At 29.8% G+C, this 17,655-nt stretch overlaps 3 protein-coding genes across 10 annotated transcripts; 1 reads left to right on the top strand and 2 right to left on the bottom strand.

Annotated features, from left to right (window-relative positions):
• Positions 1–2,991: 2,991 nt before the first annotated feature.
• LOC105249675 (phospholipase DDHD1) lies at positions 2,992–10,443 on the bottom strand. Of its 7 annotated transcripts, none has more exons than XM_011255322.2 (12): positions 10,379–10,443; positions 8,102–8,443; positions 7,849–8,024; positions 6,853–7,164; positions 5,829–6,002; positions 5,605–5,733; positions 5,372–5,513; positions 5,177–5,283; positions 4,789–5,102; positions 4,384–4,669; positions 3,989–4,141; positions 2,992–3,900 (listed from the first exon to the last, which is right to left on the bottom strand). In XM_011255322.2, the coding sequence occupies exons 3-12, from the start codon at positions 7,913–7,915 to the stop codon at positions 3,752–3,754; spliced, it is 1,833 nt and encodes a 610-aa protein (XP_011253624.1). In that variant the 5' UTR covers positions 7,916–8,024; positions 8,102–8,443; positions 10,379–10,443; the 3' UTR covers positions 2,992–3,751. The 7 variants fall into 7 exon arrangements, with proteins under 7 accessions (XP_011253624.1, XP_011253619.1, XP_011253623.1 ...); XM_011255317.3 differs by lacking the exon at positions 10,379–10,443 and adding an exon at positions 9,639–9,861; XM_011255321.3 differs by lacking the exon at positions 10,379–10,443 and adding an exon at positions 9,128–9,591.
• Positions 10,444–10,632: 189 nt separating this feature from the next.
• LOC105249676 lies at positions 10,633–16,466 on the top strand. 2 transcript variants are annotated; one of them, XM_025406987.1, is made up of 11 exons: positions 10,633–10,792; positions 10,854–13,828; positions 13,931–14,160; positions 14,284–14,503; positions 14,587–14,739; positions 14,857–15,021; positions 15,111–15,296; positions 15,383–15,560; positions 15,626–15,963; positions 16,067–16,203; positions 16,280–16,466. In XM_025406987.1, the coding sequence occupies exons 2-11, from the start codon at positions 11,063–11,065 to the stop codon at positions 16,443–16,445; spliced, it is 4,539 nt and encodes a 1,512-aa protein (XP_025262772.1). In that variant the 5' UTR covers positions 10,633–10,792; positions 10,854–11,062; the 3' UTR covers positions 16,446–16,466. The 2 variants fall into 2 exon arrangements, with proteins under 2 accessions (XP_025262772.1, XP_011253628.1); XM_011255326.3 differs by lacking the exon at positions 10,633–10,792 and having other exon boundaries at positions 10,826–13,828.
• Positions 16,467–16,535: 69 nt separating this feature from the next.
• On the bottom strand, positions 16,536–17,552 carry LOC105249677 (ATP synthase subunit g, mitochondrial). Its single transcript, XM_011255327.3, has 2 exons — positions 17,378–17,552; positions 16,536–16,881 (listed from the first exon to the last, which is right to left on the bottom strand). The coding sequence occupies exons 1-2, from the start codon at positions 17,415–17,417 to the stop codon at positions 16,622–16,624; spliced, it is 300 nt and encodes a 99-aa protein (XP_011253629.1). The 5' UTR covers positions 17,418–17,552; the 3' UTR covers positions 16,536–16,621.
• Positions 17,553–17,655: the final 103 nt, after the last annotated feature.

Genomic DNA, 17,655 nt, shown 5'->3' with positions numbered 1-17,655 from the left:
CAAACGTTTGTCTTTAAAATATCAAATTCTTGAATGAATTCTAAGACGATTTTTCCTCTTGCAAAATTTTGCCCGGAGCTTAATTTTTAAACTATAAAGGGAAATAGTTCACTACTTATGGAACGAGTAAAATTTTGCGAGGAAAAATCGTCTTAGAATTCATTCAAAAATTTGATATTTTAAAGACAAACGTTTCTTTAGAATCACCCTGTATACAATTGTAATAATAAATTTAAATAATTTTCGATATACTTTCTCAATTTTCGAATATTTTCAATTTGAAATGCCATATATAATATACATTTCTTTACGTTTTATTTAATAATCTTTAATAATTTTTAAAAGTACGGCGATGAGTCGCTATTAAGATAAGTATATAAATATTTTTACATAGATATTTATTGTATTAATAATGTAAAGTAACAGATATATGATTTTAATTCGTCATCGATATGTAACAGATGATTCATTGACTTATTTATACGCGGCAATATTTTTATATATTGTGAATTAATTTTAAGTAAGAAACAGTTTTTATTTTTATGTATATGTATATCGCCAGGGCCTCGTACTATCGAGAAATATAAGTGTGAAAAAAATTTTATCGAGACTGATTTGAATCTTGTACGTATATTCGCATTTCTACACAAAATATAACCATTTGAATACATAAGCCGCCGTCGAGGCTATTTGCACATCTTTATATTGATGCAATGTGCATTTGATATTCCGATCGTATTTTTCTTCATATCAATCACGCTGTAATGCAATTTTGTACTGTATCCACGGTACGATCAATAAAGTCATATATAAAACAGTATTTAATCATTTTAAAATATGTAAAACACTATAACTCTAAAATCGATCCTCTCTTAAATCTAAATCTTTATGACATTGGATTGAAATAAATATAAAGAGATTAATGTTCTTTGATCATAATTACACACAAATATATATGAAGCATAATAAAAAACAGTCGACTGAAATTTGTATTAAAATGTTTTTTGTCGATGTCATGTAATTAATGTACAAAAAGAAAGCATTTTTCGTAATATATTTATTTAAAAATGCTTTCAAATTACATATAACGTAGCATACAAAGAACAGATATAAAATGTTCATTTTTTGCACAAAAAAAATTTTACTCTATGTGATATGAAACATTGAAAAGTTATGTGACTGATAGTATAAAACATATAAATTTTATTGATCAATGTCATAAATATGATATTTTCTCTATTTTGCACACTCTTCGACTAAAAATATCAAATCATCGAAAAGGCTACATATTTTACAATATGTCAATTTTCTATATTTATAGACGATCTGGATTTCAAAATATAAGAGATCTGTAAATAACAAATATGTATTGATATGATATCTGTTTTTTTGCTATTTCTTACAAAAAAATTTTATAATCCATATAATGGAGATTTGCAGAAATATTTGTAGAATCAAATTACTAAGTTTTTTGTATAAAAGATAATTTTAATATTTTATTGCAGTGATTTATATTCAACTTTTTTGAATCTTCGCTTTTTCACTTTTTGTCTGGTGCATTTACTAATAAACAGTAAGTATTCTTATAAACAGTAAGTATTCTTATAAAAAAAGACATGATAGCTTCATTCTTGAAAAATCTAATTGTAAGATCTAGAAAAACTTGATTTCTCTTTAATATGTTGAAACACATGTATTCGTTAATACATAGACTTGAAATATCTTATGATAATTTTATTACTATGGCAGATTGCTTGTTTTAAGCTTTTGTTAGTATTATATCATAGAAGTTTTCTTTAAACATAAATTTTTGATCATATAATAATGGATTATCCTATTATTTTCTATATTTAAAAAATTACTTGTATATCGATGTTTCTATACATCTAATGATTCCATTGATAATGATTCCATATTATATAAAATTTGATATCTTTTTATCCTCGCATATAATCGCATATAATAAATCGCATATAATAAATTTCTTTGTTATTGTCGCGTATTAAATTGTTATGATAATCGCAAAGCGCGATTTTATGATATATTTTCGTCTTTTTCTAAATATATATAATAAAATACAATCTATAAATTTTATTCGCGCAAGAAAACATACATAATATATTCTTCAACAGAAAACATAAAAATAAAACTTTTACCGAAAATTACATCAGAAATTCATTTAAGTTTATATTATAACACGATATAAATATTAAAATATTCAACAAATAAAATATTATAATTTAGCAATAATTAACTGACCTATAAAGATTAAACATATAAATTGTGATATTGATGCCATATTTAAATGTATAAGAAAAACACTACTCGTATTAACCAATAATTGTGCAAGGTTTAATATTATAATGAATTTCGATATTTCCTAAAAAGCCTCATAATTTAACAACAAAAATATCACAAAAAAAATCATGAATTAGATATAAAAATAATTACCATCTTTAATAGAAGGTCTTAATTCTTTTGGTTAATTATATTATCAACATTATCTAATTTTTTAATCACAGAATTTTTGCTAAATTTTTAATAAAGAAAAATATATTTTTTTATGAATAAATAATTATATCGCACGCCATTTCATATTTTGAATTTAAAAATATCTAATCAGAGTAGTTTTAAACTTTATTTTTGTAAAATTTCTTTACAGAGAAGCATGGATAGCATCATCATGTTCAAAATTTTCTTAAGTCGATTTAAATTCTTTCAGTTTAGAAAAATGCATAATACTTTGTGCTTAAGTAAACTCTCTAAAGCGCGATATGAAAAAAGTGTTACATAATTATAATATTACAAGAATAATGACTTGCTATTAAATATTAAAGAGATATGTATAAAATCAGACAGATACAAAAATTATGCTACGTATTTTCATAAGTAGCATATATATCTCAAAGAATTATATATATATATATATATATATATATATATATATACACATACACATATACATATATGTATATATTATTTAAAAGCCTATATAAATTAGTGTTGTGGTGTTTTATGTTTCTGCATTATTATTAAATTCTGAATGTAAGTGTTCTCATAAGTCGATTCATATGATTTAAATCTATATGAAATATATAAGAAAAATTCGTAAGAGCATCAGTTTAGCTTAATTCGTTCTACTTTAAGACCAATAACGCACTTAATACGGACGCTAATCTTAAAATATGTTATTTATATACGGCGATATATAAATAACAAAGGCGCAATAAGAATATATTAGTTGCCCATAAACTATCCAAAAACAATTGTTTTGTATCTCGCAACAAGACATAGAGAGTTTGTAAAATATCGTACTTTTAATAAATACTGTGCATAAACTATATTTATATCAGGAAGTAACGTAATTCGCGAAAACTTATTTCTTTCATGTATTCCTATAATATGCCAAATCTCTCTTTCTCTTTTCCTCTCTTTGTCTTTATTACTTTATATATAAATATTAATTGCGTCATATTTGGTACAAACAAATTACTTTCGAAACGAGCAGAGACAAAGTTTTCTTGTCTTCTATAACTTGATATATACAGTTTGATATATACATTAAATTATGCAAACATTATAAAACGATTGATTTCTACAGAATTTACATTATTGTATCGTTTTTCCGTTATCACAGATTGTTTTGGTGGTGTAGGCCTATTTGCGATATCACATATTCGACGTAGGCCTATAGTGGACTAGAACATTTTAGCAGAAAACGAAGTTCTGCGTTAAAATGTTTAAACCGCCATCACGTTTCCAACGTCGGGAACAGTCTTGTTAATACAAAATAGGCCACGTCATAGTTATTCCAATACGCTGTATGGGCTGTTACCGTGTATAAATAATTCCTTCCTAAGCCGACTGCACGTAGTACATAATCCAGTCGTTGCGTTAATTCTAATGAAGCAAAAGAAAATATTTGTAAGATTTGTATGATTTACAGAAAAAGTATTATGCTGTGAAATTAATCGCGACACGCACGTACCTTGACCTGGACGGATCGGTGGATTTGAATCTGGTGTTGGCGAAGATGGGCCTTCCTTAACAGCCCATCCGCCTCGCACTAAATCCCAAAGACTCCAGCCTTTCTCTGCATTACGAGGTGTATCCACTGGACTATCATCTTTATCGTCACCTTCTATTAATATATTTAATTATACTATGAAGGAAATACAGTAAAAAATTCATGATATATTTATAGCTTTTAATCTTTGAGTGGCAACAGATTAAATAGTAAACATTTTTTATCATTTGTGCCAATTATTTTATTTAAATTGCACAATTTTAATTTAAAGATTATTATAACAGCATAATAACGACAATTATATACATATATATTGCTTATAATTGACAGTAATAAAAACATAAAGACTAAAATACCTGTAGGCGATAAAGTTGGATCCACATTGTTCAATGACGAAGGCGATTGTGGCATGTGCTGTCCATCGATTCCACCATATGGCGGTATAAGAACTGGTTCAACTTTGCTATAGTCTCTTTCTAAAAGTGGTTCCATCCGGTAAGCCACTGGATCAGACCAGTGAAATATATTGTAAAATCTCTTGCATAAACTTTGCGGCATCACGTCTAATCTATTGGATGGAGCACGTGTACGCAGCGCTAGAAATACAGATAACGGCGAACCCAAACAAAATAAATTTTCGATCTGTAAACAAGAGAATGTGATTTTTTCGGTGTTCTTTTAAAATATAATTATTATAATAATTAAATTTATTAATTAAAATTACTTTATTATGTATTGCTTAAAGAACTGTAATAACTTACAGGAAATTCTAATCCTTGCAATAAAACTTCTTGTGCCTGCGGAGATGGAAGTCGCGTGTCATGTCCCACCCAGCCTGTAACTATGTCATATACAATTACACATCCTAAAGAATGTGCCAAAATTGAAACTTTTCCTTGCCAACCAGGATGTCGGCTTGCAAACATAAAGTATAATCTATTTAACTCCTTCTGCAAACCGGTTCGAACTTCAGCACCATATAATGGACTCGTATAATATAAAATATCCATTGCTGATGTATTTAGCAAGTGACGTATGCTTAATACGCTATAGGGCGTAATTGCGTCTACTATATCTGAAGAAAAAAAATTGACGTATTTATTATTAAAAATATTTATTTTTTCTCGCGTTATAAAATTTTTGTTTTACCTCCGTCTAATTTTAACGATGACCGCCATTCAACTGCAAAAAATTCTACTCTGTGTTTGGAGTTTGGAAAATATTTCTGTTTAAGCCAATCCACACAATCCCTAAAACTGTTATTTCAATCATATTTAACGACTTATTATGATATAAAAATATTGTATTAAATGAGATTCATAAAAGAAATCCCTATTTTTATACCATGTAGTGTTACGTATTATTTTTCCCGTATCACGCTTTTGCCCTATCCCATGAACAACAAATACTATATGATCAATATCACGTGGCTTATCCTCTATATTTGCAAGCGTTTTATAACCCCTTTTTAATCGATAGCCTGTTGCTGTAATTAAAATTAAAAAAAGATGTAAATATATTCATATAATATGTAAAAATACAGCTTTAATTACTTTCATTTGCAATTTTATACTTACTTTTTGCAAAGCCTAATTTTGACGTAACACTGCGCATCAATTTAGTAGGTGTATATTCACTATACAGTGTCACATCATTAATTGAATGCCAATCGACATGAAATTGAGGGAACTGTTCGGTATGTAATACTAAAAAGACATTACAATAACAAAAGTTTTAGCATTGATACATACATGTTATATAGAATTGACAAACTCAAAAAGAATAAAATTGAAAAAAATACCTTTATAGGATTGAGGAGCATTTATATCACAATTTGAAATACTTTGATTGTTTTTCCTTTCCTTTTGGAATAATTTAAGATGGACTTCTTCTATCACTTTGGAATGTTCTGTTTCTAATGGTATCCAACTTCCATCATAATACCATGTACCCCTCATAATCTCCCATTCTTCACCTTTATTAAAAAATTTACACAATATATTACATCTTTATATAAACTCAAATTACAAATACATATGTGCAATATTTTATATAAAATTTATATTAGAGTTTTCTTTTTAGAAAACTAGATATTTTTTCTTCTATACTTTTATTAATTTTGTTTAACAAATGCAAGATTTTAGATTTCCTATTTTTATCCAAACATTTAATGAATAATTAATTAATGAATTTAACAGATAATTTTGTATAAAACATTAGAGTTATAAAATAATTAACAAAAAAGAAAAAATATGTAAACATGACTTGTAAATTTATGCACAGTAATAAGACCAATAAACTTCTAAATAACTTATTATAATAAATAACATATTATTATTATAATATATAATTTATATATAATTTGTATATTATTATATACATATATTATATACATTGTAAAAACATTTATAAACAATAATTAACTTAATATAGATTTTATTAAGATATCTCAATAGAGTTTTCTGTACGGTATAAAATCCATAGCCTGTATTATATTTGTTTCACACATGTTGGGAGTCATAATAGGCACACAGTCAATAGAAATTGGCTATAATAACCCCAAGGACAAAGTAATCTCTGCAGTACAGATATACTGCACACAAACAAGCAAATATACAGAAATCTAGACAGGCGTAGAATTATTATCAAGACATTCACATATATTCGCGTCAATTACGTTGACTCGTATTAACATTAATTGAACCAATAATTACAATAAGTGCTCAATGGCATAAAGTACAAATTAACAGTAGCAAATAAAGCTATGAGATAATAAAGTAAAGACTATGAAATAATAAAAATTAATTCATGATATTCTCTCTCACCTGGCCAATATATGGAAACACATTTCATATTGTCAATTTCGACATCGTACATGCCTCCTCTAACTACAATTTTCTCAGGAGGTGGTAAACCGTTTATCTCGCAGTTATTTTCTCTAATTAAACTTTGACGTTCCTGATAGATTTTCTCGATTCTTAAGCTGTCATACCCGCCAAATTCGTTCCATCTTTTGTCAACGCCATCTTTATAAAACCATCGTATTGCTTCAGCAATCAAAGGTTCTGCATAAGCAACTTCATTTACAATTTCTACATTGTCCTTTAGACTTTCCTCTATGATTGCTTTGTCATCGTCTTTGTAACATAAATCATTTCATATTACACATTATCTCTTTATAATTACAGTGATACAACATTAATAGTAATTACATATACATACATTAATTCACAATTACTTTTTTATTTTGATCATTTATATAAAATATTAATCTTTATATATAATATCTTAATATATATCTTAATATATAATAGAAGCAAAAAGATATTGGATAATTTGAATCTTTTAAATTAAAAAAAAACTATTAACATGCTTTAATAAAAAAGACATTTGTAAAGATAAAAGATTTTTTCATTAATTTTTCAAATTTTCAAACACCTACATTCATGAATTCTCTACACGATTTGTAATCCAATATTTGCGAGCTATTTTTAGAAAAGATGCGTATACCGATATAAATGTATTGCGCGATAAATTTAAATAAATAAATTCAATTTTACATCAAAACAAAAGGTATATGTATTTTAATTAAAAGAATATTTTTCCCTCTCGTACGTTTTATTATGTACAGTACTGTACTTAAGTGTTCTCAAAAATTTTCTAGTTTAAACATTCCACAAACATAAGGCGCGCTCGATGTATGTTCGCGATAAGCGATATCAACCTAACTTTGCCACTTAAGACTGAATTGCCTTGTTGTCTGGCTTTAATAGGTAATAATATATACTTAATGCGGTAATATGCATACTTTGTCTACATACCTTCGCAGGGATCTTGTTCCATGGGCAATTCAGAGAACGGATCGACATCTCTTATATTGCCAGACATTTCGACGTTGACGTTGACAAACTGTCAATCGAGCGTAATCACAAGCACACGCTCGGATTCGAGTTCAACAGACGGCGATATGCAATAGATTAGATTTTTTTTAGCTGAACTGGAACGAGATAAACTGAGAAATTCGAAAGGAAGGAACAGTGAAAAATTGCAGAAAATGAGCTTAAGGGAACAAACCTAATAACTCGCGCGTGGGCGTAGAATTGCCGCACTGACGCACAAAAGAGTGTCGCAAGTTCTTATAGCGGAGCTGTCACTGTCGCTACGAGCACATCGCGCGCGCGTGACAGATAATGTAACGTATGATGATCTCTCCTCGCACGAGAGCGTAAAAGACGCGACGAAATGAAGATACGTCTCGATTGATCCTTGCCTCCTTTGTGAATTAAGTCCAAGCGTCCAATGAACACACGTCCTTGAACGAATCTCGTTTTCGCGAGAACGTACTAGCGGTATTGAGAGCGGCTATCTCTTTCGAGACGGGACCCTGACACGAGATCACCTTCCCTTCACGATCACCTAAAAGGAAAAGAAGAAAAAAAAAAACGTCACGCTACAACACGATACTGTATTCAACCGCTATTCATCACACACATTGTGGCCCTTCGCTCGCTTTATGTAACGCGTCTCGATTTTCGAGCGGACTTGTCAGTACCTAATGCACGCTACGGCTACCGCGACCAGCTGATGCACCAACGAAGCCGACGCGGTGCGTCACACGACGCGCGCTATGACGTGATGTGTTGTATACATGTGTACACTGTACGGAAAGCTGTGCGCATGCGCGTTAGTAAATAGAGTGTGGGAGGAGGGAGGGTAATTTTGAACGGCATTTTTCACTGCACAGTGTAATTGACCCGATGAATTATCTCACAATTCGATCTAGAGGATAAAATTGAGAAATGTAACTTATACGTACGCCCACATTCATTTGTGCTTGATAATTATGATCCTAAAACTCGTACGCTATTGTAACGTTACCACCATATGTCAGTGTGTAATTTAAAATATTTTTATATATTTAAAACCGGAAAATACATATTGATCTTTAGAACCGTATTCTAGAACCTACTTTACTGATATTTAAATGTAAAAATATTTATTAATACTGTATAAAAGAGGATATTAGAGTAATGCGTTAATAATATGCAAGATGCTTTTAAGATAGAGGGAAAAAGAAAGAAGAAAGAGAGAGACAGTTACTTGTCATTCAACCTTGGATAAGTGTGTGGCACGTGTCAAGTAGTTAGACTGCTGACTATTGTTCGCGCGATCAGCGCGAATTATCGAATTACTCTCTCTCGCATTCGATCGATCATTATACTTGTCTAGATACGTGACGCGTTCCTCTTGAAAGTCCATCTTTACACAAGATACTTTTGATGAATATCCATATATGTTAAAAGCCACTTATTCACGACGTCCAATGTGCATATTTTTCAAGCAATACACGCGAGCATAGCGTGCAATATCGATGACGTTGTCCTTGGATAATGGTCACGCAACATTTGGCGCCTATTTATTTCTAGGGCGAATTATATTACTTGAAACTTGTGTAGCTAATCGCGCAGGATTTACTTCCAATCATCGCGCAAGCAATTTATTTACGCACACACGCACATTTATTTTTAATCGCTATCAAGTCACGCAACGCATGCGTGTAAAACACACATATGCGAGAATAATTCGATAATTATTTAAAGAAAAAACACACCAGAATACACATTTCCTATCGGAGGGAAAATTCCACCTGCTCTTTGCTTCCCACGCGTCCTATTGCGTTGTCGTTTAACACTCAATGTAAGAAATCTCGTCAAATATCTCGCAACGCGTTGGATCCGTGCCCACTTGCTACAACGTCCAATTTTATTCTAATTTTAATTCTATCTTTTTAGTTTAGTTAAGAGCTTATTGTTAGTTTAGCCATATATTGCTCTGTACACATTTTACAATTCGACTGCAATCTAAAAGGCATAAGATAAGGAAGTCGATTATCTCACGGATACTTCACGGATGACTTGATCATCATTAAAAATAATGATATTGCATGCCAAAAGATAAAAAAAAGGAAAAAAAAATTTACTTTTTGTCGCTTCTGAGAAATCTTCAAATTTAATTCTGAAAATTTCCGTATTCCTGTAACAACGTAAAAGATGATTCTGTACAGACGAGGCCCGTTATAGATTCCATCAAAATCATGTATAATCGCGTAATCATGTAATCAGGTACTACAATATTGGAAAACGTGACGCGCGCAGAATCTTTATCGCAATCTGACATTAAAGGCCGGAAAAATTGCAAATTTGCTAGCGGAACTAATAACATTGCGATAATGCAATTCTCGTTTGAGGACTAATCTTCGAAGTTGATTTTACTTATAATATCGATTTAATATTAAAATTATATTAACGTGTATCGAATTGGAAATTCGTGATAATGATTATATCTATCTACCTTGATAATTTTTGGAGGAAAAAAAATCAATTTTAAACCGATCGAAGGAAATCCGTAGACTCTGTGAATGCCTCTGATAATCCAACTAAATATCTCTGGACCATCTAGCGTGTTTCTCCCACAATTTATCATCTATGGAATTTACCATATGTAGGATGTATCATCTGTGTAATTTTTCATTTTTTTAAATTTATCATCCGCGCAACTTGACTTATTGCTTCTTATTGTGGCCACGATAGAGCGTTAGTGTGGAGAGTGAAACTTGTGTTATCGCGAATTATCATAAAGCTTGATAACTTATGACACTTGTTTACGCGCGTCCACGTGTAATTTTATTGGTTAAAATAAAGGTGGATTTTATATTATACGTGTAATGTTTATTATGATAATATTTGATTATAAAAATAATCAGAGGTAATTACCTTTATAATTAAATGCATACGCGAGTAATACAATTAATTCTGTGACATTGTAGGAGATCTTTGACACAGATTAATAGACTGTGCCAGAAGCTTGCGGAATAACGATCGTTTTGAAAATATTCGATACTTTCCAGACTCTCTTTCACTTTCAAATGACAGGATAACACAGTGTTTGTATCTACTTTGTCATTCTACGAAATACATTAACAGAACAATTAATTTTTATATGATTTAAAATAATTATGAAAGAATAAGAAATAGAATGGATCTGCATAATCGTTATTTACGTATTTCGACACTGGACATTTCGATTTTACAAACCCCAACAAATGACCGCAAATGTACGAATGGCACATTCGTTTTACATCATCGTTTTGTACAGTTTTACAATAATGGGATGACTGAAGAACAATTGGATATAAATAAACTTGAAATCTGTCGAATGCTGTTATGTCACGAGTATCAGTTTGCATTTAATGCCATCGAAAATCGCGATAATAAAAGATATCAAATACCTGCGGATGCGGAAAATATTTGTTTTTCTAGTATAAGAGCAATTTTTCCACCGCATTATCTGCGAAGTACCTCGGAAAGTTTAATCTTATATGACATAATAGCTCTGCAAATGATACTTTATTGTAGTACTGAGTCAATCAAACAACATTTGCAAAATTTTCTCCATTCGAGCGATGCCTATTTTACAAACAGCAATAGTAGAATTATGTACATGAAGTTACTGGAATATTTTTTAGAATTTCTACATTTGTATGAATTTCTTCGTAATGAAAGCAATAGCGGTAAAGAAGAAGAATTAAAGGAACTTAATTTTATGTATTTGGATGTTGTCAAATCATGGATAAAGATAAAGGAAGAGGATTCTGAATGGAGAGTGTTTGCTTCGATACTTCCTATGTTGGTGAAAATTTTTGCTCATGAATGTATCTTATTTCCACTGTGGGATTATATTTTGGATGAAATAAGTGACTTGAAAGAATCTCTCACTATCCTAAGTATTATGGCAGATACATGTTTTACATCAGCCAGTTCAATAGATCTCACTTATATACATTGCGATATCTATACCAAGAGCACATTCTGGTTAATAATATTAAAAGGATTACAATCACCTTTGCAACAATATCGCAAACAAGCTTTATATCTGATGAGAAAGGCAATCGATTCTCTAAATGAAATTTTTTCACTTAAGTTTGTAAATTCGAGATTGATAAAGGCCCAAATTACTCCATTTATTTGTAATAAATCTAATAATGAAACTTCATCGATAGAATGCGTTAAGCAGAAATTTTTTTTGATATATGAAGCATTAGAAGAGAAACAATATCACTTAGTAGCATCAGCTTTAACTCATATAACTAGTTTAATAAACGCGAATAAAGAACACAAATCCTGCAATAACTGTTTTGATATTATATGGTTGCAATGTATTTTTGAAAAAATTTTGCTGCATGAAAATAATAATATTGTAAAATGGGGTGTATCACAAATTTGTAAGTTAAATGGAACTATGTTTAACGAACAATTTCTAGAATTATTTGTTAATGTTCTCAATAATACTTTTCTCTATGAATGTCAATCTAATGAAGAATGTCCAGAAATTGTGAAAGAACTCTCGATATTTTTTAGCACAGAGGAAAGTAATTTACTTAATAATTTTCTGAAAAAAGTTAGCAAAGTAATTTGGGGTCCTGTGCCAATATTTTATATAATACACACATTACGAACGGTTTCGCATAAGATACAATGTAATTGGCAAACCAATGAATTAAATGCCGTTAAATCTTTAGTGGAGACGAACCTGAATATGCATTCTCATATATTACGTATTGCGTCTCAAATTGAACTTTTAAGAGCAATCCCCGATTATGTGCATAAAATAGACAATCTGATATTACTCGCTAATACTTTAGCTGCGTTTCCTTTTGAAGAAGGTCTTAAAAGAGAAAGTGCTCTCTGGAATGTGATTACAACATGGTTGAGAAAAGTATTAACGAAAGAAGACGCCATAACTTTTGTGGAGAATACTTGTTTGAAATATTCGCACAAAGATATCACTCCTGAAATAAACCTCAAGACGTTTGCGTTGATAACATATTTATTATATGACGCGAATTTTATACTGAAGAATATAATTTGTCGCGGCGAACAAGCATTCAGCAGATGGCTATTTTGTTTAAATTGTATGAGGCCTTATGCAGATATGGACTCAAGTATCGATGCGATAGAATTTATATCGCATTTATCAAATCTCTCCAAAGAAACTTTCAACTACATGGACTTGATATCATTATACGGACCCCTCGGTTTTGAGTTTCTAATTAAAAATGTGAGAAAGATGGCCACAGAACTAACGTACGAAGATTACACGAGATATATAGTTATAGTATCTTTGCATATCGTTAACGCAAAATTGGTCATGTCACACTGTGCAAACGATTATGTGAAAAAGCTGCAAAACGAAAGCATACGTTTATTAAAAAATACGCAACATCAAAACGTGGGATACTTGTTTGGATTACATCTTTTGCATCTTACCCAGAATATTTTAATTCTGCCGTTAACCACAACTTTTTATACGAAACATTTGTTAAACGTACAAGCGATTCCAGTAAACGTTAATAATGACAATACACCAGATTTAAGAGGAAAAATTGCATCGGAATATTATTTGCTTCTTTCGAAACTCATGCATCAATATCTTACGAATTCTCCGATACATTCATGGATTTCCACTGCCGCATTGCTGTCTAATTTATTAAAATTTTTCGAGTTAGGGGGAATCGAAATTATTTCTGAGATAGCAACGATATTGACAATAATGATTGATAATAAAGTAATAAATACTACAAATGATAGAGAAACTTTGGAAAATATTTTTAAATCATGCTGGAGATGTATCTTTGTCAGTAAAAAGAACAATATTTTTTGGACAGCAATACAGAATCTTACGGGAATTATCATTAATGATAACTTTTTGATTTTGCCTAATGCAATACAATTTATAACAGAAGTAAGTTGTTAGAAATAATCCAAAAAACATATATCAGGATTTTTATGATACATTGATTTTATAATAATAATAATATATATTTTATAATATCTTTCTTTGCAGTTTGTAGATCAATTAGTGGAAGAAGGAGACAGTACGCCGAAATTTAAGAGAATACTACTTTTGAAAATGAAAAAATTGAACGAATGTAATTTGCTAAAATTGGAAAGACCATTATTGAGTTGTCTTCTTCACGGTTCTGTACTTCGGCGTGATAAAAGAATCGAAAATTATACTCATTTATTTATAATCAAGCATTTGGGCCAATATTATCCAAAGCATATATTGACATTGTAAGCAAGTCTGTGTATCAATATAAATTTTTATAATACAATTTTATACATACACATATATACATGTGAATATATATGTATAATTTATAAATTAATTTGTCAATTGCGATGTTTTCACAACAGAGATTATAATAACGATGCTGCAATTAGAGCAGAGGCGATTGTACTGTTATATAAGATAATCAACCATCTGGAATTAAATTATGCAGCGATAATTATGCCACTTATACTCGAAATATTGGAAAAATACAAAAACAAGAGACACTTTAACAACTCTTACATACATAAATTAAAACACAGATTAATGCAAATTTTGTTGATTTTAGAACCAGTTCTGAGCGAAGTGAGTAGACCAAGTGCTTATTATTAATTGAATTTTAATTCTTTATCTCTACTGTAGAGGAAATGAATAAATAACTATTTTAGGAACTCGTTGTCCAGCTACAGGAAAAGTTATGTGATTTAATTCTCCTAGAAAGCAATCAGCACAGTGTGAGATTAATGCAAGAATGGATAATGATACGAATTTTTAAGAAAAATATTAATCTGCATAATAAGCTATGGCAATTTTTCTCAAAGGTAATCAAAGTAAATTTCATAATCCTGTAAAGAAATTTTTTTATATGTATTTGTTTTTATATAATTAATTATATAACATAGTGTTAATAATTTTATAACATAGTGTTATGTTTTTAGGGTATAAAAGAGCGACCAGGATGTACAATTTCTATAGCCAGTATTATTTATCATGTTGCACAACTTCTATCAAATGATGATCAGAAAAATTTTATTCGCGCAGCTCTGCCATACATAGCACAATGTTGTTTAGGTCAGCAATTTAATATACGTCTTTATAACCAGGCAAGTAAAAAAATTAACCATTACATATTAATGCTTGTATCTGTATGTATATTTCATAATATTTATTCATTTTAATTTTTTCAATCTAGTTTATTTTGACACAATTATATGAGTTAATGAAAAAAGCAAATGATGATAGCATATCCGAATACAAAGGCATATATCAGGCAGCTGTAATTAATTTACAAGATAGTAGTTTAACAAAAAATTCGATTAGCATACAGGATGATTTCTACTTTTCGAGTTTTCATCCAATCAATGATTATAGTTTGCAGGTATATATTATATATTTACTCAAATAAAAAAAAGAAATTATTTTATAAATCAATGATATTTAACATATTAATTTTTATATTTATAGACAATTTACTATGAATTACCACGGTTGACTAATATTAATTCTGATGAATGGATCAGTCCAGATATATTCAAAGCCTTAATGTTTGAACATAATGATTATCATCCTCTACAACTTTATAACATTGATTCATTTCTGTCTGAGACTAAAACTTCTATATATCTCACAAAATCTCTTGCAGGTAAATTAAAAAAATAAAATAAAAACATTATATAGTTTCTAAAATATAAAATAATTGTATTATAGATGATACAGAATCATTAGCAAATAGTGTTGAAACCTATTTAGAAGGTTTACACGATATTCAGAAAAAAATGGATCCATCCAAATCTACAATTCCACTATACAGTGATATTTTTGAATCAATGAAGGAATCTATGTATCAACAAGATTTACAATCACATAAAGAAGGTCTGATAGTTGTAGCATCTTTTATCAATCGGCCACCAAATTTAGGTGGAATTGCTAGGACATGTGAAATATTTGGAGTCAAGGCATTAGTTATTGCAAATTTGGATTATATAAAAGATAAGGAGTTTCAGTGCCTTAGTGTATCTGCAGAAAGATGGATAAATATACTACAGGTATGTAAGTTTGAAATTTTGAAAAATTTGATTTGATTTTGGAAACTTTTTATGAAAATTTTACAAATTGTACATGAAAATATTAATGTTTTAAAACCTTTAGGTGAAACCACACGAATTACAAAAGTATTTGTTTGAGAAAAAGAACGCAGGATGGTCTCTAATCGGTGCTGAACAAACAGCCAATAGCATAAATCTTCTACAAACAAAATTCGAGAAAAAAACTATTCTCGTTTTAGGGTAATTAAATTTTGACTTGCAATGCATTATACTTTGTGTAGTCAATTTAATTTTCATAGGAATATACTTTTCACAGAAATGAGAAGGATGGTATACCTGCCAATTTCATACCTCTCTTTGACACATGTGTAGAAATACCTCAAGTAGGCGTGATACGATCGTTAAATGTTCATGTTACTGCTGCAATTTGCATATGGCAGTATGCGAGCCAACACACATTAAGACAATTTTCTCAAGTTTGAAGGTACGAGATAATAATACAAGATAAATGAATTTTTAGGAGAAAAAAATATTACTATAAAAGATCGTAATACTTATTAAAAGAGAAAGTGTACGATTTATATTTTTGTATATTTAGGACCAAATCTATATAATTTATACACAATTATCTATGCAAGAGATTAAATATATGGCATACTTATACATCGTATCCAATAAGATGTCGCTTTCCAATACATTCTCCAACATAGAACCAACAATATATTTCAGCAGCTACCAAGGTGTTTACGACAGCCTCGCGTACGGTGACTTCACGATAGCGACCAGTCTTCGCAGCCTGAATCAAATTTGAAAAGCCCTTTCGAATGGCAGGAAAGTCTCTCAAAGTGGGTGGTGTCAATTCTACCCTGGCATATTGCTGCCATACATGCAGCACAGGCTTTGCATTATTTATACCAACTGCAATTGATACACATATATTATTTGATATTTTATAGTTAAGAGTAAAAATTGTATATAAGTGTGAAGCAAATAAATATTGGATTAAATTTTCTTATTATTGAGATGAAGAATATTAAATAATAAAGATTTTAAATTAATTTTTTTAATCAGTCTTTAAGATTCAATATTTCATAGATGATTTTGTCAAAGGCAAATTTTGATATTTGTTCATCTTTTCAAAAGTCAATATAACCTCCTAATAGAATAAGATTAAATTATTAGGAAGGATACGAGAGTTTACAGACACAAAATATTTGACAAAAAATGATAAGAAATTAATAACAAATTTTTGTTTTTAGACATTTTTCATGTGCGATTAATTATGTCATGAAAATGAATAAGTAAACGTTATATAATAATCTGTGTATCTGCAAGTTACAATAAATTTAATTTTCTTGAAGTAATAACACGAAAGAAATTTAACGATAAAGTTTTTAAAAAAAATTATTCATACCTTTTATCAATCCACTGGTTTTTGTAACAAGACCTGCCATGCCTGCCTATTCTTTTCTCTCTTCAGGAAGGAAGGAGAGGCTGCAAAGATGGATTTTCTCGTCAAAGTTGTTCGATAGCAGCAAGAACTTCGTCACATATCACGGTATAATCACAGCGAATTAAATATTTTCCTTCTCTATCTGTGTTATGAAGAGAATGATAAGTAAGAAAGAGATACTGAATCCCTAAAGAGAGCAAATGCATGGGTTAAAAAATACTAGACTATTGTGCGTAAAT

The sequence above is a fragment of the Camponotus floridanus genome, unplaced genomic scaffold, assembly GCF_003227725.1.
Source record: "Camponotus floridanus strain SB8 unplaced genomic scaffold, Cflo_v7.5 scaffold1, whole genome shotgun sequence".
In the NCBI taxonomy this organism is placed as follows: Eukaryota; Metazoa; Arthropoda; class Insecta; order Hymenoptera; family Formicidae; genus Camponotus; species Camponotus floridanus.
This window is presented reverse-complemented; position numbering and strand designations above follow the sequence as displayed.

What these genes read in the sequence shown, in the direction of transcription:
- LOC105249675 (XM_011255322.2), bottom strand. Translation starts at nt 7,915, where the DNA reads ATGTCTGGCAATATAAGAGATGTCGATCCGTTCTCTGAATTGCCCATG. An exon ending in GGAACAAGATCCCTGCGAAG is followed by an intron (nt 7,165 to 7,848) that starts GTATGTAGACAA and finishes TATGTTACAAAG; the next exon opens with ACGATGACAAAGCAATCATA. An exon ending in ACCGATCCGTCCAGGTCAAG is followed by an intron (nt 3,901 to 3,988) that starts GTACGTGCGTGT and finishes TTGCTTCATTAG; the next exon opens with AATTAACGCAACGACTGGAT.
- LOC105249676 (XM_025406987.1), top strand. Translation starts at nt 11,063, where the DNA reads ATGGATCTGCATAATCGTTATTTACGTATTTCGACACTGGACATTTCG. An exon ending in TAGAACCAGTTCTGAGCGAA is followed by an intron (nt 14,504 to 14,586) that starts GTGAGTAGACCA and finishes TAACTATTTTAG; the next exon opens with GAACTCGTTGTCCAGCTACA. An exon ending in TCAATGATTATAGTTTGCAG is followed by an intron (nt 15,297 to 15,382) that starts GTATATATTATA and finishes TTATATTTATAG; the next exon opens with ACAATTTACTATGAATTACC.
- LOC105249677 (XM_011255327.3), bottom strand. Translation starts at nt 17,417, where the DNA reads ATGGCAGGTCTTGTTACAAAAACCAGTGGATTGATAAAAG. An exon ending in AACCAGTGGATTGATAAAAG is followed by an intron (nt 16,882 to 17,377) that starts GTATGAATAATT and finishes TATCAATTGCAG; the next exon opens with TTGGTATAAATAATGCAAAG.